This window comes from Microtus pennsylvanicus, chromosome 21 (assembly GCF_037038515.1).
Source record: "Microtus pennsylvanicus isolate mMicPen1 chromosome 21, mMicPen1.hap1, whole genome shotgun sequence".
NCBI classification, from domain to species: domain Eukaryota; kingdom Metazoa; phylum Chordata; class Mammalia; order Rodentia; family Cricetidae; genus Microtus; species Microtus pennsylvanicus.
The window spans coordinates 12,861,986-12,881,116 of NC_134599.1; the positions used below are offsets into that span (position 1 = coordinate 12,861,986).

A 19,131-nucleotide genomic window follows, 5' to 3' on the forward strand; every position below is an offset into this window, starting at 1 on the left:
TAATGATTGGTTGGTTTCTAGGAGAAAATAAAGTACACATTCTAAGTAAAAGTATGGTTAGTCCGTTGAGAAAAAAGAATCCTTTTATCTTATCATCGACCATGGACAAGCACTAGGTATCTATTTAATGTTCACAGTTTTCTTGTATATGCACTTTAATTGATATAGCAAGTATGCCACCTTTCTTCATAGGAGTGTGGGTTTTATATTTAGGGAATGTCTTGAATATTGAAAAGAAGCACAGCCACTGCTCGCTGAACACCTTACTGTGCTTTGGTCACTTCCTGTATAGTCTCTTCAATCCAGTGTGTATTTGGTATTACATTTTATCATCATAGTTTGTAGTACAACCAGTATTTGTACCCACGTACAAATATTTTTGGGCTTCAAAATTTTTATTAGGCTACTAAGTTAATAAGATAAATAATACTCTCCTTGCTCTGCTGTGATACAGAAATTGTTGAAGTCCAGGAAAAATACAAAGGGAAACTTGATTTAATTTCTGGTGGAGAAGCAATGTTTTAAGAAAGATTGCTGTAGAAAGACAACAACTTACTGAGCTTTTGGTGACACTCTTCATGCAGAGCTGATTATAGGAGAAGATGGAGGTGGCACTGGGAGTGGGATACATATGTACATAGTTAACCATCACTTACTTGGATCTTTGTGTCTTGAGTGGTTCCTAAGTCTTTGAATATTTGAAGATATATATTTCTTGAATCTCATTTTTTTTTCTTTCTAAGAGTTCTGAAATTACTCCCTCCCTATATCTTAGCTAATAATTTCTAGTCCTCCCTCTCTTCATCAAAGACTTCCTTCCCTTCTCAAGTGTTCTCTGCTCCTGCCTTTAGTGGAGTGCATGCTCTGGGACCGTCTTGAAAATAGTCTCAGGAGGCGAGGGCTTGGCTGCCTTTTCTATCTGAAACAGAAACTGTGTTCGACCCAGTGGAAGCGTGGGTGCTAATTTAGGTGTGGCTTCAGTAAAGCGCCATTTTGGAACTTTGGAGTTACGTTGGCTTCCAGCTTTGTTGAAAAGACTAATGCCATTCAGATTCTGAAAAGCTATAAGCGAAGAAGGCCTGGGTTTTAGAGATTTTAGTTTGACTGTCTTTTTTTCTTCTTGAATATTTTAATTTTTTAAAAAGTCTTGCTTTTTAATTTCACAGTAATGTACTTTGACATGGCTACCTGTCTTCATTTATTTTTACAGTTTTTCATTCTGAATACTGATTAGCTACAGTTTGGGAAAATATGTTAGATTTTCTCATTTCTGCGGCTCTGTTTAATTACATAATAGAGCACCTGAGCTGATCTTATTTTATTATCTGCCTTTCTTGAATCTTGGTCCTACTTCCTGGGAGTCTGAAAAGGCTGCGCAAAGTTGTGGAGCCAGGGGGGCTGTTGGAGTACTTTTGTGGCCAGTTCCTAGCTATAGCCATGTTCTTAGCTCATCTGCTTTTATCTTTAAGATATTAAGACTAAATTCAAAGTGTGCAGGGGTAAATTGATATATTCAAAGTATCTAGATAATTTTCTCATACATAGTAAATATTAATTATTATTAATTGACGACTTAAGTCAAGAGCCCATAATTCTATGTGAATTTTTAATTTCTGTATTTTTTTAGCTTTGTGTGTGTGTGTGTGTGTGTGTGATGTGTATTCAAGTCACATATGCCATGGTGTTTGTAGGTGTCCAAGGACAGCTCCATGGAGTCTGTTCTCTCCATAGACTTTTACCTTAACCTGCTGAGTCATCTTGGCAGCCCTAATTCCTTTCTTCTATTTCTCTCTCACTGTTTTCTAGCCTCTCATTCTTGTTTCATGGATGCAGTTCTATCTTGAATTATCACTGGATAATTAAGAACAAATCGGCCCTCCTGGGGGGATCTTTAACATAATAAGATGGAAGTCAAACAAAGTAACTTGTAACAACCCATGTATTTAGTGCAGGGGTCAGGATTTGAACTGTTTGTTTCCTTCTGTTTTCTGGATTAACATTTGTATTATTTTGAGGTCTCTTGAATGTTAAAGGCTTTTTTCTAAATTCCTCATGATTATATCCTAATTATATTCGACAGGAATATACATAGGTGTATCTTGTCCTCTGTATATCACACCAAGGAGTGCTTGGTGCTGTTTAGAAATTTTGCCCATTTTAAAAACTGCAGTGTTTCGCTTTATTCATTGATTTTTAAGAGTTCTTTGTATGGTAAAGATACTGCCCATTTGCTTTTGATAGATAATGCAAATATTGTTTGTCTGCATTCTTTTGAACTTGTTACTGCTGTATTTCTCTATGATAAGGTTTTTTTTTCTTTCTTTTGTTGCATCTTACCTAATAGAAAGGTCCCTTTAAAACCCTGATTGACTGTTTTATATGTAAAGTAGGGCTTATAATAGATAAGAACGCTTGGTGTTTGGGTTTTCTCAATAGGTGTATATAGGTAAAGCCTGTGGAGAGAGGGTTCTTTTTCAATGCTAGACTTTTCTTTATCTTGTTCTCTTCTTTTTTCCACTGTCCTAGTTTGGTCTTCTGTCCCTGTGACAAGCCCTGCTACCAAAGGCAGTTGGGGAGTACAGGGTTTGTCTCAGCTCACAGACTACAGTTCATTGTCGAAGGAAACTGAGGCAGAATCTCAAAAGTAGGAGCTTGAAGTAGAAACCTCAGAGGAATGTTGCACCTGGGCTTGCTCAGCTGCCTTCCTTGTTCCAGGCCAGTGAGGAGCAGGCCAGTCTGATGGGTACAGTTCTTCAGCTGAGGTGCCCTCTGAACAGGGGACTAGGTTGGCAGGGGAGGCTCACTCTGACACCCACAGCCTAGTAGAAATATTTGAGTTCTTTCTCCATAGTAACCCCACCCCCACCCCACCGTGTTGTTGGTATTGGTTTCTAAACACTTGAAAAGTGCAGAGCAGACAGTGTTCTGGGCTCGCTGGCTGTGCTCCCTACCCGGATGTGAGGCACTGTTGCTCCAAGGAGCTCTTTCTGGTGTAGAAGTGACTCAGAAACCTCAGGTTTTCAGATGTTGCTTGGTGCTGCATGCCTTGAACCCTGAAAGCTTGTGGCAATAGTTTAGCCTCATGAATTAATATTAGGAAAGTCATGGGACATCCTTGTCCTCCATCTTGGCCTTTGAGGATTAGGAAGTGAGACTTTGCTGCCTTCATAGCACTGAAGACACTGCCTTAGCAATCTTGTCAACTCACTCGTGGACTTTCTTACTCTTGCTGCTGACTTATATCAAGTTCATTTCTCCTTTTTGAAATTTTATTCACTCTCAGTTTAGGAAATTTTGAGAAGTGGAAAGAAACAAGTATAACCAGTGCTCTTAACTGCTGAGCCATCTATCTCTCCAACTCCAATAAATAAAGCTTTTTTAGTTTTTTTTTTCAGACTGTTTCACTTAGGGAAACAGAATTTTGAATAAATAGTAAGGGAACTCTTTCCTGCTATATTACCTTCATAGGAGCTATGATTCTAGTCTGACTTGTCAGGTTGCCTGTGATTTTGCTCTCACAGTTGAGAGAAAACTGTTCTTTAAGAACTGGTACATCCTAGAAGTAGGTGTAGAAGGTCCCTTTCCTCACTGGTTGCTCATCTCCCAGAGTGCTACTACTTCTGTCTACACATCTGCTCCATGACCAGAGGCCTCCTTTCCTCTACTTGCCCTGGGTTCTGTCTTCTCAATTCAGCTTACATCTGAGCCCCCTTGAATATTCCAGACTGTGTCTTTGTAAGTGAGGTAGGCAACATTCTCCCATTAGTGTGCTAGTTTGATTTCAGTAGAGCACTTCGGGCAAATCTTAGTCCACATTGAATATTACATGGAAGAATCTAGCATTTAAGTATCAAAATTGACTGCAAGTGCCTCTCTTGGTTTGTTGCTATTTTTAATTTGCATTAGGACTTAGTATGGTGTGGCAGAAAGGCCGTTTCAGTCAGTTCTTCATTATTGTAATGAAGTATCCAAGCACAACCAATCTCATAATGTTGCTTTAGCTCACATTTCTGGAGGCTTATGGACTTGGTACTGGTATCACTTTGGCACTGACAAAGGCCTCATGGTGGTTGGCACCACAGTGGCAGGTGTGGGATGAAGATGAGGTTATGGAGGTAAGGATTACTTTGTCAGACAAGAAACCAGGGAGCCATTAAATGCTCAGGCTGAGACTTGCATAGCAACTTAGTGTTGGGGAATCCCATAAGAGCTGCTTTTCATTTTTTGGAGCATGTGACCTAACAACCACATACTGGAGCCTTATTTGAAAGGATTGCACTTCCAACAAGTTGGTGATGAAGCTTTGAACATAAGAACTCTTGAGGTGTAAACACAAGCCATCTCCAAGTGTGCAACTGGTAATGCAGGCCTCAGGAGTCTTAGATGATAGACCTGCTTTGCTGTTCTCAAAGCTTTTACGTTCTTTATCAGTGTGTGTTTAAAATAGTGGATTGGAGAGAATAGTGCTAAGGGATTGTCATAGTTACTTTTCTATTGATGTGAAGTGACACCATGACCAGGGCAACATATAGAAGAAAGAGTTTGTTAGGGCTTACTGTTTGAATGAGTCCATTGACCATGGTGGGGAACCTGACAGCAGTAGGCAGGCAAGACCTTACATGCCAAGGCGACAACCTCAAGGCAGAGAGCTGGCTAGGAATGGCATGGACTTTTGAAACCTTAAAGCCACCCTCAGCGTCACACATTCTCAATAAGGCTACACCTACTAATTCTTCCCAAACAGTTGTACCAACTGGGGAGCACACGTTCAAACATAAGCTTATGGGGAACAGTCTCATTCCAGTCATCACTGGTACTGTATAGCTATAAAGAATGTTATCAAATTGGTAAAGATAATTTTCACAAAGATGATCAGTATAGGAAGCTATTCTAACATGAAATAACCTAGAGAAAGTGTGTATTTTTGAAAAATCAGAAATAATAGTAATAGGACTAGATAAGGGGATTTATGATGGGGCTCCCTCTTCTCATTTGACTTGATTTTTAAGATAATGGGATGATATTCATACACTGGTTTAAGTCGTATTGATTTCTAGTCACAAATCTTTTTCCCCAAAATTGAATTGTAATAAATACTGTAATGTATTATTTAAGTCTTAATATTGAAGTTTTAACTGCTTTTAGTCTTCCATGACTTACAAACTATAGTTTGATATTCAGAATAGTCAAATAACCTGGGTTTCTTTTATGTTTTAGGGTTTAAGTGCCCGGTATGCTCAAAATTTGTACCCTCAGATGAAATGGATTTGCATCTTGTGATGTGTTTAACAAAGCCAAGAATAACCTATAATGGTAAGTCTGTGCCTTAAAATAATATTGTAATTAGTATTGCCATAAATAATGTGAATTTCATGTTTGAAGCAAAATTTAAGTGGCTGGGAAGGATTCAAATTCTCATCTGAAGATAACTTTGTATGTGTTTTAAAAATAGGTTAATTAGTTTATACCTATTAATAAGTGAAAATAATAAATTTCCAAGACATTTAATGACAGGAGTGGCATTGTTTTTTGTTTTGTTTTTTGTTTGTTTGTTTAAAAAAAACTCGTATTACCTGGCTTAATGACAGAGAATGATTTCTTCTACAGTTAGGTTGGGTTTTCTCTCTGTCTCGTGTGTGTGTGTGTGTGTGTGTGTGTGTGTGTGTGTGTGTGTGTGTGTAGTAAGATACATCGGATATCCTGGAAAAAGACAGATGATGCTACCATAAAAGTAGCGCTGGCTTTGTTCAGTGAAAAGGACGGCCAGGCCTCCTCACTTCTCTACTCCAGAAGATTGCTGCATTGCACTTGAGAACTGTGGTGCTGACTAAAAGTTTTAGTAGGCCTAAAGAAAAAGTAGTGGTCATTAAAAAGTTGTGTTTAAGAATATATAATAAGTGAAGGACTGGAGAGATTTCTTAGTGGTCAAGAACATTTCCCAGCACCCACGTGGTAGCTCACAACTCTGGAACTCCAGATCCAGGGGCCCTAACACCCTCTTCTGGCCTCTGTAGCCACTGCACACATGTGGTACACAGGCATACATACAGGTAAAGCACCTATACACATAAGTCATTCTTAAGCAAATCTGTAATTAATGATACATTGTTAACAGAAGGGATAAATACAGTAGATAGACAACTAATGGAAGAAAACAAATGTAGGAAGTGGAGACCGGAACTTTAATGTCACCATTATCTGTCTCTTTGAACCCACAGAGAAATTTCATTCTTGCGCTAATTGGCAGTTGCTTTAGGTATGGTATGTTGAACCAGGGTTTTCTCTCCTGACCCTAGTAATAGAGTCTTCAGTGTCATCATAGAACAAATTCAGGAATTAAAAATCAAATCGTTCTAGCTAATAGAAAAACAAACTTCAGTTGGGTTTTGTGGTGTTTGCCAAAAATAACTTTAGCATAGCCAAGACTGATGCCACCCTGGGCTATTTATGTAGTAAGACCCTGTCTCTTGATGCAAAGAAATAGGTAGAGGAACTTCGTGCATACCTAAATGCCACTAAGAAAAGAAGAAAAGACATTTGAGACTTAGATATGAAGTGAATGGTGAGAATACTAGTAATTGGCAAAATCTGTTGGCAGACTAAGTTTATCAACCATCTTTTGGGTCCTTATATATAAGATACTGTGCTAAGTGCTATGATCCAGTAAATGAGACAGGTGGGGCTTAAGGCCTCTCAAAGAGTTAATGAGATGAATATATTCTTGTGATAACTTTGTCAAGTGATTTAGGAAGGTAGCGTCTCTAGCCTTAGTATCAACCATGGTGACAAGCATTTCATTCATTAACCGGTATATCAGTGGAAATAGCTCCTAGCAATTACTTTTAATAGCAAATGTATTGGTTATGTTGTAACCTTTTGCCTTATGAAATTGTCTTTACATAATCTAGTTGAAATTCAGTTACTTAAAATTCTCATTCAAGTTCAGAATTTGAGGCTAAAAGTGATAATTTTGTTTCTGTACTTGCTTCATTGTTCTGCCATTATACTTCATAATGATGTTTATGATACATATTCATAAAATAACTGCCCTTTAATGTTAACCCCTGGCTTTTAAAAATTGCAACTACATTTCATTGAATTAAAAAGCATAATAGATTTGCACATGATCATAGTATTCTGTAATTTAATTTTTTAATATCCAGAACACTGCAAAAATATTGTGATATTTGGCAGCTTTTTATTTCCGGATTTAATGTGTTTAGGTTATTAAGCTTGTCTACTAGGCTGTCTCAAAGTCTAACTAAATACAGTGGCTCTTGTCTTGGTGTGTGCTAAGCCAGTGAGCACAGCCCGAAGATGCAGAATGGAGAGAGGCTTATAGCTGCAGCAATCAAGAAGCGTATTAGGGCTCTTACCAAGGCCTTGTCTTCTTGTGGTGTGGGGTCTCCTGATGACTCTGGCCTTAGTGAGAACTCTTAAATCTTCCTGTAGAGTTTTAACTGGGGGCGGGGGTGACAAAACCCCTTGAAACGTGTGTTAGCAGTGTTTTTAAAAAACAGCAGGCTTCTCCTCAAGTGTTGTTTGTTCCTAATGCTTACAGTACTCATTAGTAGTTATTGACGACAACACACACACACACACACACACACACACACACACTGCTCTGCTAGTGATAAAGCCATTCTGAAAAATAACTAGGCCTGGGTCTTTCAATAAAAATTTACAGCAAGAAGCAAATATTTCATAAATTTTATGTAGTTTTCGATTTTATTTATTTATTTATTTATTTATTTAAGATTTCTGCCTCTTCCCCTCCACCGCCTCCCATATCCCTCCCCCTCCCCATAGTTTTCAATTTTAAAACTAGTCTGAGGGCTGTGATGACACAGAGGTGAATGAAGAAGGGATCTTTGGCTGTACATCGTGATCTAGGGCTTACAGAAAAGTGGCACCTTGGTAAGTTCTTCTCTGTCTCGGGTATAGGAGGAGGCCACTTATTCATCCTGTCCGCCCAGAACCAAAATAACCACATGGAAACTATATTGATTAAATCACTGCTTGGCCTATTAGCTCTAGCTTCTTATTGGCTAACTAGTACATATTAATTTAACCCATTTCTAGTAATCTATGTATGTGTGTATTGCCACGTGGCTGTGGCTTATCAGCTAAAGTTCCCAGTGTTTGTCTCTGGCAGGCTACATGGCTTCTTTCTGACTCCACCTTTCTTTCTTCCAGCATTCAGTTTAGTTTTCCCTGCCTACCTAAGTTCTGCCCTGCTATAAGTCCAAAGCAGTTTCTTTGTTCAGAAATGGTAATCACAGTATACAGAAGGAAATCCCACATTATTTGGGCTTGGGGAATCATAATTGTGTTAAAGGAAGAGCCCCAGAATATCACTTACCATGTTGAATCTGATTGGAGGTGGCCTTTTTAATGCCTGAGTATTAAACATAGCATCTGTTATGTTATCTGTTATCACAAAGTTTAGACTAGGTGACACAGAGATCTAAAGTCTTTTTGGTCACATGACTCTTTATAGCTTTGTGTTTGAATTCCTAAATGTTGACACCAACTCAACTAGATTGGACCTCTAAATCATGTTAGTGCTTAAACAAGAACTCTCGTTCAATGGGAAATACTTAGTAACTTGTATCTTGTGCAGACTTCCAGAAGTAGCTTGATCTGAAAATTTGAAATTTATTTGTGAAGTATCTGTTAACTACCTATAAAAATTCAGTTAGAATTGTCGGTCTTACTTTCAGACTACTCTATTTATAGAGGAACTCTTAGAGAGGGTGAGTTCCAGACATCTGAATGTAAGCTGATGACTCAGAGCTTGAGATTCATCCCACAGAGACACTACATGTTTCTATTACAGAGCCCGGTCTGTCTGCATTTGATTGGGTTCGGAGAATCAGTGTTCTTAGTGTCAAGGTTTATTCCTACTGTTGGGGTTAAGAGTGACGGTTTTCCATGCTAACTGTAGTTGGTTTTGTGGTTAGCTTTTCAGTGACTGTGACAGAAATATTCAGACAGGCAGCTAAGATGGTTGATTTTTGACCCCTGCTTTCAGGTCACGTTCTTTGGTTCCATTGCTTTGGCCCTGGTGAGATAGGCGTGTGTAACAGAGGAAATGTATTCCTCTTTCTTGGTGGCCAGAAAGCAGAGAGTGCAAGAGAAGATGGAACAGTGGTTCTTGAAAAGTGTGTGTATGTTGACTCCCTTCTCACCTACATAGCAAGACAGCGTGGGAACTGGCTTCATTGGGTCTTGATTTTGTGAGCATGTGTCACCTGAACATTAATTGTTCCCAAGTGTTCTGCGTCTTTCTCTTCCTGAATTGCTTGTAAGCTTACTTAGGATAACCTTGACACTGGGGCATGCTGCTTTTTCTCACTTAGCGTTAACCTGCTGAATGAGCGATTGCTTTGAGCTTCAGTAATGGGTATGCCATTTTCTTCTCTTTTAAAACAAAAAGCAGCTATTTATTAAATTTATTTAGGTTTGTTTTTGAAACAGAATCTTTAACCCAGGCTGGCCTCAAACTTACTTATAAACTTCTTGTCTTGGCCTCCCCAAGTGCTGAGATTCTGAGCTTTTTCTTTTTTGTTTGTTGTTAGATTGTGTTGATAGTTTTTTTTCTAATGGTCTAATTGAGTTGAATTAGTTTCTGGTATTGCTGGGTTTTTACCTTTCAACCTTTATATTTAATAACATTACTACTGAGGTTACATACAGGCAAAGATTATGACTCAGAGACTGGTCGTTTGCACTGAAGTCTGTAATTCAGGAAGTGCTGCAGATTCATCAGCCATGACACAAGGGTGAAACCATCCGCTCTTAAGGACGACCGACAGGGTGATCAGTCTGGTCTAGTTATCACTTCCTCAGTGCATTCTGGGAATTTTGTTTGAAAATAATCCTTTTCTATACCTAAGTGTGGTGGAGCACCCAGGAGGTAGGTGGCAGGAGAAGGAGGAGCGTGGGCCAGCCTGTCTATATGAGACACTTCTTCAGCTACTCAACATGATAAGTAATAATATTTTTCTCTAAATTTTATATTTCATTGGTATAACATTTCACATGGTATTTTCTCACAGTTGTATTTTTCATCATAATATATGTTTTGGTAGTTTAGGCAAGCTAAATATTTAAATGGTATTTTCAAAAACAATAATAGTTTTAAATAAAGCTAAATTTTATTAATGCTAAGCACTTAATAGCTTATTTTTCATTTTCTATATTATAATAAACATTTTAAGAATAACTTTTTAATAGCTTTACCAATTTAATATGCTTTATTCCTTTTACTGATTTTAAAGGTAATTTTGGTAGAAATTACTAGAAGTGATTTTGATTTTGATGTTACAAAGCACTGTCCATACCTTTCTATTTTTGAAATTCATTGATTATTTGTGAAGGTAGAGCATTGGTTTCTGTAAATAATGATTATAAGCTGTCGTAGTTTTAGTTGCCAACTTGACACAAACTTAAAGTCACCTAGACAAAGGGACCTCACTGAAGAGTTACCTTGATGAGATTGGTCTGGAGCCTTGTCTCTGGTGCGTTTCTCAGCTGTGGGTGATGCCATCAACCTGGGCTGGATTGAAAGCTAACTGAGGGGTTAGCTATTGAGAGTATTTAACTGCTCTTGCAGAGAACCCAGCTTTGTTTGCCAGCACCCATATAGAAGCTCACAACCCACTGCAACTCCAATTCCAGGGGGGGGTCCAGCACCCTCTTCTGACTTCCTCGGGTACCAGGACACACATGGTCTGTAGACATACACACAGGCAAAATGTTGATATATACACACACACACACACACACAAATTTTTTAAAAAGTAGCTAAACATGAGTCTGTGACCAAGCCAGTAATGATATTCCTTTTTTGGTCTGTACTTTATTTCTTACTTGATTTTAAGTTCCTTCCTTGACTTGCCTCAATGATGGATTGTGACCTGAAAGTATAATCCAAATAAACACTCTATCCCGAGTTTCTCTCAGTCAGAGTGTATTACACAGAAGCAACTAGAACATCAGTGAAGTATGTTTTCTATGGAGTGAAAAAGATCTTCTGCCATTTTGTTTTGCTATTGTTTGTTTGTTTTGCTGTTGTTTGTTTGAGATAGATTCTCACTGTATAGCCCTGGGTGTCCCTGATTGACTTGGTATTTGCTATGTAGACCAGGCGGGGCTCAGATTCAGATCTGCCTGTCTTTGTCTTGGTAGTGATTAAAGACATGTGCCACCACGCGTACCTACTTCAGCAGCTTATTAATACATAAATTGAGTTGGTTGTATTATGGACATATTCAATGGCCTTCCAAAGAGAGCATTGTCTGATCTACATAAGTCTGATAGATTTAGAAATTTTACTAAATCCCCCACTGTAACTGGTTTTACCAATTTTTCTTGGATTTAAAGTCTCTTCAGTCTGTTGATGGTGATAACCTAATAGAAAATTTTTCTGGTTTTGTGTGTGTGTGTGTGTGTGTGTGCGCGCGCGCGCGCGCAGGTGTTTCTGCATAGGTATGCATATGTATAGAGGCCAAAGTTGATGTTCTCGTCTATTTCTTGCTCTCCATCTTATCTTTCAAGACAGGGTCTTAATGTAACTCAGCAGTTCATCTAGACTAGCTGACTAGAGAGCTTCAGGGGTCTGCTGTCTCTGCCTCGCCGACTCTGGGGTTACAGATGCATGCCACAAGGCCCTGCTTTTACATTGGCCTTGGGAAGCTAAACTCGGGTCCTTATGCTTGTACACTGAGTACTTTGCCTTCTGAGCCACTAGCCTTTTAAAATACATATTTCATAGTTAAATTATTTGCACAAATATTATGCAGCTTGAGTGTTCCTTTTTGTATTAGAACTTTTTAAAGATAGGTCTCATGCAGCTAAAGCTGGACTTGAATTCACCTGGAGTTGAACGCCCTCTGCCTCAAATCCACCTCCTGAACTGTTGAGATTGCCAATTACACACAACTGTGTTTGGATCTTTTGTGTTATATTTTGGTTTATTGTGTATTAGTGTTTTGCCTGCATATTTATGTGTACCATGTGCATGCCTGGTGCCCATGGAGGTCAGAAAAAGGCATCGTATTCTTTGGAGCTAGAATTGAATGGTGGTGAGCCGCCATATGGGCACTGGGAACTGAATCCAGGTCATCTTCAAGAACAAGTGCTCTCAACTGCTGAGCCATCTCTCTGGTCCCTAATGCTATATTTTACTCTGTCTCATATAAGACTTTGACCATATTCTGTTTTAATGTCATCATTTGATGGCAGTGATGATTTTGCAGCACTGTGGATCACAACCCAGTTTGTGCATACCAAGCAAGTGCTCTTCCCAATCATCTGGTATTATTTGAATTTATACTTCTCAACCTGTAAATGTTGTTTACCTTCTTTACCTTGCCGTAACCGGTTAGCCTGCCGTAGTTGTGTGAACTCCAGGTGGTAACATATAAATCTCTGATTTTGGGTCAGAATCAAAGGATTTTGTTACTCATGAAATAACTTCAACAGCCAGCAAACCCTTTTGTCTGTCTTGAAGCCCTGAGTCCCACATCAGTGAGCAGCTCTAATGAAGAGGAGTTAAAAGAAGCTGTGCCTCTTCCTTGAGGCACGCCTTCCCTTAGCTCTGGAACTGTTGCTGCTGTTGAGATAGGTGTCCTTGAAGAGATGCCCCAAGGGCACAGAAACCAGACCCAGGGAGAATGGCCTTCCAAATATGGTTTCTTTGATTGCTTTTGCCTGCCATCTTTGTTTTTGCTCCTTTTTAAAATTAACTTTTCTTTTTGAATAGGTATGATTGCATGGTTACAATACAGAGACAGAAAATACCCAATGAAAAGTCCCCTCTCACCTTAGCAAGCCCCAGTTCTTTCCAGAAGTGCTTTAATTTCTTACACTCATTCCAGCAGAGAGGGTATTTAGGTGTGTTTCTGTTTTGTTTTTTTATTTGTTTGTTTGTTTTGTTTTTGCAGTGTGCAGCATAAAACTTGGGGTCTTATGAATATTCTCTATTGCTAATCTATATCCCCATTCATGTTTATGCAAACATGTTCTTTCTGCATTTACTTTATGACCATTCTGTACATAATTATGAGCTTTCATATGTTATATGCCTTGTAGTCCTGCTCAGTCAAGGTTGTATGTACTTTTGCATCCCTGATAATGACCGATCCTGACAACGATTGTCCATTGTAGTTCTAGAGGGATTAGAGTTCTTTTCTGGGTTTGCTTTCTCTTCCATTGTGACATTTCTACATGTACAGGTAAACACATATACACATAGTTTTTTAAAGTTACATTTAACAAAAGAATATTTTTCCTAAATATATGATCCTCTCCTGCTTGAGAATTCACACAGTTAAAGTTGTCTAAAATGGTTTTGGGGTGTGTGTGTGTGTGTGTGTGAATTAGTAATGGTATAGACCATTAATCATCTTGGAATAACCTGTTCCATGCCAGATGCAGTACTAGATAGTCAAGTATTAGTCATGTCTAGGCACAGCTTTATGAGGTAGCTGCCACCCCATGTGCTCCTAAATAAACTGGAGGTTGAGAATCAAACCTGGAACTGTCTAAACTATACCCACGGTAGGTTTTTTTTTTATGGGTTTGAGATTGGGTTTTTGTTTCTGTATTCAAATTTATTGCCATTTTGAGCCTACATTATAGCTTCCTGCATTATTCTAATTTTAAAGTACACAATAATAAGCTTGAAAATCATGTAAAATAATAATAGATTTTTGTTTTTTTCAGTAACTGATTTCCCCCCTTTGTAGTAAGTGATTCAAAGCAAATGAACCTGACTCATAATTAAATATAATTTAAAGAACATAATTTATTCTTTTTGGGGATTGATTGATTGATTTATTTATTTATTTATTTATTTATTTTTAGGCAGGGTTTTTCTGTAGCTTTGGAGCCTGTCCTGGGACTAGCTCTTGTAGACGGGACTGGTCTCGAACTCACAGAGATCTTCCTGCCTCTGCCTCTCAAGTGCTGGGATTAAAGGCATGTGCCACCACCACCCAGCTCTTTTTTTTTTTATGTTCAACAGTTTGTTTTTACAAATAGAGTGCCACTTAGGGCAATATTTGATTAGAGTATAGCAAATAATTATGATTTTGTTTGTTTTCTTTTTGTGTGAAAGAAAAGGGGCATAGCTTGAAAGTTTGGAAGATTGGGGAGTAATTCCACAGAATGCTAATTCCTTAGGTGTCTGGTGTGGCTCCTTGCAGCCTATAAGGAACTTAGCTTTATTCAGTACTGTGTTTTGCGTTTGCTTTTAGGTCTCCTTGGGAATGGGAGTGTGATTGTAAACCGTCCTTTCATCCCTTTCGTTCCAGCTTTCCCATTCCAGAGCCAAGTCCACTTTACTTTGTCACATTTTCTTAGAGGAGATGTCAAGTGTGAATTTCCAGGCATATAATTTTTAAATTACTAAAAATTCTGCCCTTAAATATTCTTGTTTGCTTCTGAGACATGTGTACTGCATTACTATAGCCCAAGCTGGCCTCTAGTCCCGCATGCTCAGGATTTTAGACGTGAGCCATTACTCAAAAGCCAAGAAGCATCTCATTTTTAGATTGTAACAGTGCAGTTGCAGGGTAGCTGCATGGTTAATAGCATTGATTCTAGTTATACTTACACAAAGGAAGGCATACGCCTGCTGACTTTGCTTGCATCAAGGAAAAGAAACTAATAATTCCAGGTGAGCCAGAACGTGACTGAACAGGATAGGACCAATACTCACCAAGGTTTCTAGTTTGAGGCACACTAGTAAAGGTTGATACCATATTAATATATTTAACTTAGAAATCAGCCTCACTTTGTTAAATATCATTTATAAACTGCATTACAGTATTTGAATAAAACAGCTCATGGATCTGAAATGTCAAGTCTTAGTATTGACTCTTGTTAAACTAACTAAGAGATATCTGAAAATATTAATAAAAGAGCCCCATTTTTCATTATTTGAATAATTGCTTTTACTAATATTGTGGTTTTTTTTTTAATTCTTGATTTTCTAGGGATTATTTCACATTTCAGCTGCTTTTGTTTTCTTCTGCTATCATTGAGGGTTCAAGAAAAAGTAAATCTTCAGGTAAAACGCCTGATCTGTGATAGTGCTCGGCATTGTATTGGCTGGAAAGATGAGCCTCCTGTTTGGTGCTTGTTGGAAAGTTAACTGTGGTGATTTAGACTGTGCATGGAGTCCTGGCTGCCTCACACTCGGCCTTGGTTTTGTTTTGGCTTTGGAGACTTTTGGCTGTCTGCTTTTCTTCATGTTGTCTTGATCCACAATAACTGTATGGATATGTGCTTGGACCTGCTAAATATTTTAATTTTGCATAGTTGGCTGCTTGAATTGTAAGTACTCTCTTTGGACAATGCACACTTAAAGAGCCTGAGAAGCTGTAACTGAAATACCAATTTACAGAAGTTTCTAATTAGCTTTTAAATGTATGTTCATTAGCTATTATGCATTTTGAGGTTTGATATTTTACCACAAGTTGAAAATTCAAGAGCTCATTCTAGTTGGTATGTGGCCAATGTAGATACCACAGATAATACTATTTCTTTTATAATAAAACATGTTGGCCAGGATTGCTTTAAGCTCTTGAAGCAGTGGAGCGCGAGCGACTTCGTACCACACCACCTTTATAATGTATTATTAACTCCTGAAGATGAAGTGTGACCAGTGTTAATAGCTTCCCCAGAGGCTGGTGAGAGATGGTTCCATGGTTAACAGTGTGCGTGCTGCTCTTAGAGAAGACCCTAGTTCAATTCCTAGTACCTTATGAGGCAGCTCACAACTGCCTGCTACTCCCGCTCTGTTGGATCCAGCGCCTTTGGCCTCAGGGCACTAGCATACACAGAGTTTTAACAGAACTCAACCAAAAAAGAATACATTCTCTAAAAATGTGGTCCTCTCCAGCTTGAGAATTTCACAATCTTATGGTTGTCTAACATTGTTCATTTACATCAGTATTTATGCTACTTTAATGTGAAAGCTTTTAAAAATGAAGTTTTTTTTTCATTATAACACAATTTATGAAGTAGGCAAAAACCTATTTAATTTAGCCAACCAAAAGTTTTGGTTCTAGAACACAACTAATTTAATACTTCGGTTAACTTACTTAACTTCCTCCAGCCTTTTTGCTCATGTATAAATGTAGATGGCGATTGTTATTGTGTTAGATTAACATAAAGTATAAGTATGTCCAAAAGAATGTAATAACGTGCTGGTTTGTGTGCCTGTGGGAAGGAGGGCACAGCATATGCAGCACTGGGCAGCACCGTCTGCATGCTGCTGTGCTGGTCCGGCCGTAGTCACGGTGTGTCAAGATGGCTAGGGCAGAAGTGCCTAAGGCAGTCCTGGTCAACAGGGATTTCTTTGAACAACTGGAATATTAGGATGAGTAAGAGAAGGGATAGGATGCTAATTGACTTTGGTTTTTTAAGAAGTCCATAAGGTACTTCCTACTAATAAAGCAAATCTCATGTAGTCTTTTATAATTTAGAGTATTTTATATAATTCTTTAAAATCTTAACTATAATATTTTGAGTACATATCCTACATTAATACTAAAGACAAGTAGGATATTTCAGAGGTTGACTAATTAGTCAAACTACCAGCAAAATGGGAATCTGTATTAGATTTTCAATTCTCAGCTTTTTCATTTAGTTTTGTTTTTGAGACAGGGTCTCATAACCTAGACTGTCCTCAAACTCACTATTGTAGACCAGGTTGGCCTTGAACTCATGGAGAGATACTCTTGGTGGCCCACGCCTCTACTGCCACCTGCCCGACCCATAAATTTTTGTGGATGGTGTGTGTGTGTGTGTGTGTGTGTGTGTGGGTGTGTGTGCATGCGCATGTGTATGTCCGTCCCCAGTTTCTCACTATGTGCTCTGTCCTTGAATACCTTTCTCCCATCTTAGCCTCTTGGGTCTGGCTGTAGGATTGTCCACCACACCCAACTCAACTTCAGATCTCCTGCACTTCCTGCCCTTCTTTAGTGACCAGTTCCCTTTCTGAAGCAGGTGTAGATTATAAGACACTGAGAAGCTCTGTGTTTTGATGAACTGTACCCCAGAGGGATTCTGGCACCCACCTCTTGTTAAAAGTCTTGTCTTACTTTCCTTTTCCCTTATCTGTATGCCAAAATTAATACATGGCCTGAGAGGTAGGATGACGCACAGTGCACCAAGTTCACTCTTTACTGCTCCAGGTGTGTTAGGTCGGTGATGGACACTTGGAAAAATGCACTTCAATTTTCACATTGCATGGTGATTTTTATAACTGTAAAAATGTTTTCAGGTAGATTTTTATGGGGGGGGCTTTAACTTTTGAAAAACTGAACATTTTTTCCTTGATTCAGTGATTATGAGGTTTTATTTCAAGAATGAACTACTTTAGTTGCTTACCAGATTACATTTGACATTGAGTAGCTGGAGTGTTAACACTGGCAGTGCTAGGGGAAGCTGTTTGCAGCAGAGGCTGAGCTGTGGCTGTAAGCTGCTGTCGGGTGTGGGTGCCTATCTTGATATTAAAGTACAATTGTCTTTGTACCGGGGCTGAATAGAACTAAAGATCAAAATAACTGGCTTTAGTACAGCATTCTGAAGTTAAGGTAGGAAGTATCTGAGGGTTCATACTTGCCCCCATCAAGTTTAAAACAGCATTATTGAACACTGTATATATTCAGAGCATGTTAAAGTTCTACATATTTCTATTTTATGTTGAATCTGTTATGTAGAATACAGGAAAATAGTAATGATGTTTGTTTCTCAAATGCTCGTTTCATTCATCTTATTTTGTGATGAGCGTGAGAGTTCTTCCGACACGAGAATGCATTGTCCGGCAGCTGGAAGAGACTGGTTTGTTTTAAGATCAATGGGTGCTGCAGTTCTGTTTGCTTTTGTTTCTTTAGAAGCAGGGTCTCTCTATGACTCAGGCTAACCTTGAAGTTGCAGTCCTCCTGCCTAAGCTCAGAGTATGTGTCATAACTTACGGGGCTATGTTTTTTTTACTTGAGTTATATGAAACTGGTAATGCATCTCATAATCATTTATGGGTTGCATAAAAAGGAGTGCCTCATTTGAAGTTTATTAGAAAACTCATTTACAGATTTGTTTGGTTTTATATTGATTTATCTTTGTGGGTAAAATCTACGTGGTAGGAATATACTGTATTTTTTAGAATACTGAATTTTTTAGAGCAAACCTTTACAGAATGGTTTTTGTCTGTTTTGCAGTGCTGGGAATGAAACCCATCCTTTTTACTCTTCCTGCTGTCTGTCTGCTTAGTGCTTTCACTGGAAACTGGGTCCTTGAATGATAGACTAGACACTAAGACTTCAGTGGAGATAAAGGGGCAAGAAGGAGACAGAAGAGCACTCTAATGTAGGGAGAAAACAGGAAAGGGGAAATGGTATAACACTTTCTTTTATCTCTGTGTTAGTTGCCGATCATAATGCATTAACTTATGAGCGCTGATACCTTTTTTATTCATGGAAGTTGTTCATTGCCAGGCTTTTCTGTGGACCAAAATAGACTATTTTTCCTCCATCTGCTGTCTCAGAATGAATCATTGAGAGGGAGCCACGCTATTCTCTGTAGGCTTTTTATTCATACTCTGCAGAGATGGCGTGGTTTTCAGCGCAGCTCTAAAGGTCACAGAAGATACCTAACTAACATGCTAGTTCAGGCAGGGTTAAAATTGAACAGTAAGCACATGTAGTACTGGGATCTTTATTCCCAGCACTCAGGAAGCAGAAACAGAGGCAGAGGAGGATCTCTGTAATTGAGGCCAGCTTGTTGTATATAGTTATCCAAGTCAGCCAGGTCTGCATATTAAGACCCCGCCTCAGAAGTAAATGAATAAATAAATAAATAACATTAAAACAATTTAAACTGCAATTTCAGAGCTCTTTAAAGGAATATCTGCTTTGCAGTAAGAGTTTTTCTGTTGGGTTTTTTTAAACACCATAGAGTCTTCAAAATACCATCAGCGCTGTCTGGAAGCCACTCTGATCACTATCTGGGGTTGGTGTGGTGTTATTGACAAAAGGGCTGTGAAGAGTTTCCTCCTTGCCCAGTCTCTGAAACCCTCAAGTTTCTAAAATCACTTTCAGAATTTAAACAAGAGTA

The 19,131-nt window shown here is 38.6% G+C and overlaps 1 protein-coding gene across 3 annotated transcripts in view; it reads left to right on the forward strand.

Moving 5' to 3' along the window:
- The window catches only part of Znrf2 (zinc and ring finger 2), a 78,627-nt gene that overhangs the window by 36,892 nt on the left and 22,604 nt on the right, over window positions 1-19,131 (forward strand). For 2 of the 3 annotated variants that reach the window (XR_012908766.1, XM_075955648.1), the window contains exon 2: window positions 5,218-5,313. Coding sequence is in view for 1 of the 3 variants with exons in the window: in XM_075955648.1 (XP_075811763.1) it covers window positions 5,218-5,313 (96 nt within the window). In the remaining 2 variants the exon portion in view is untranslated. Of the gene's footprint in view, window positions 1-5,217; window positions 5,314-15,005; window positions 15,080-19,131 lie in introns of all 3 variants that reach the window. The other variant, XR_012908767.1, reaches the window with a different exon arrangement.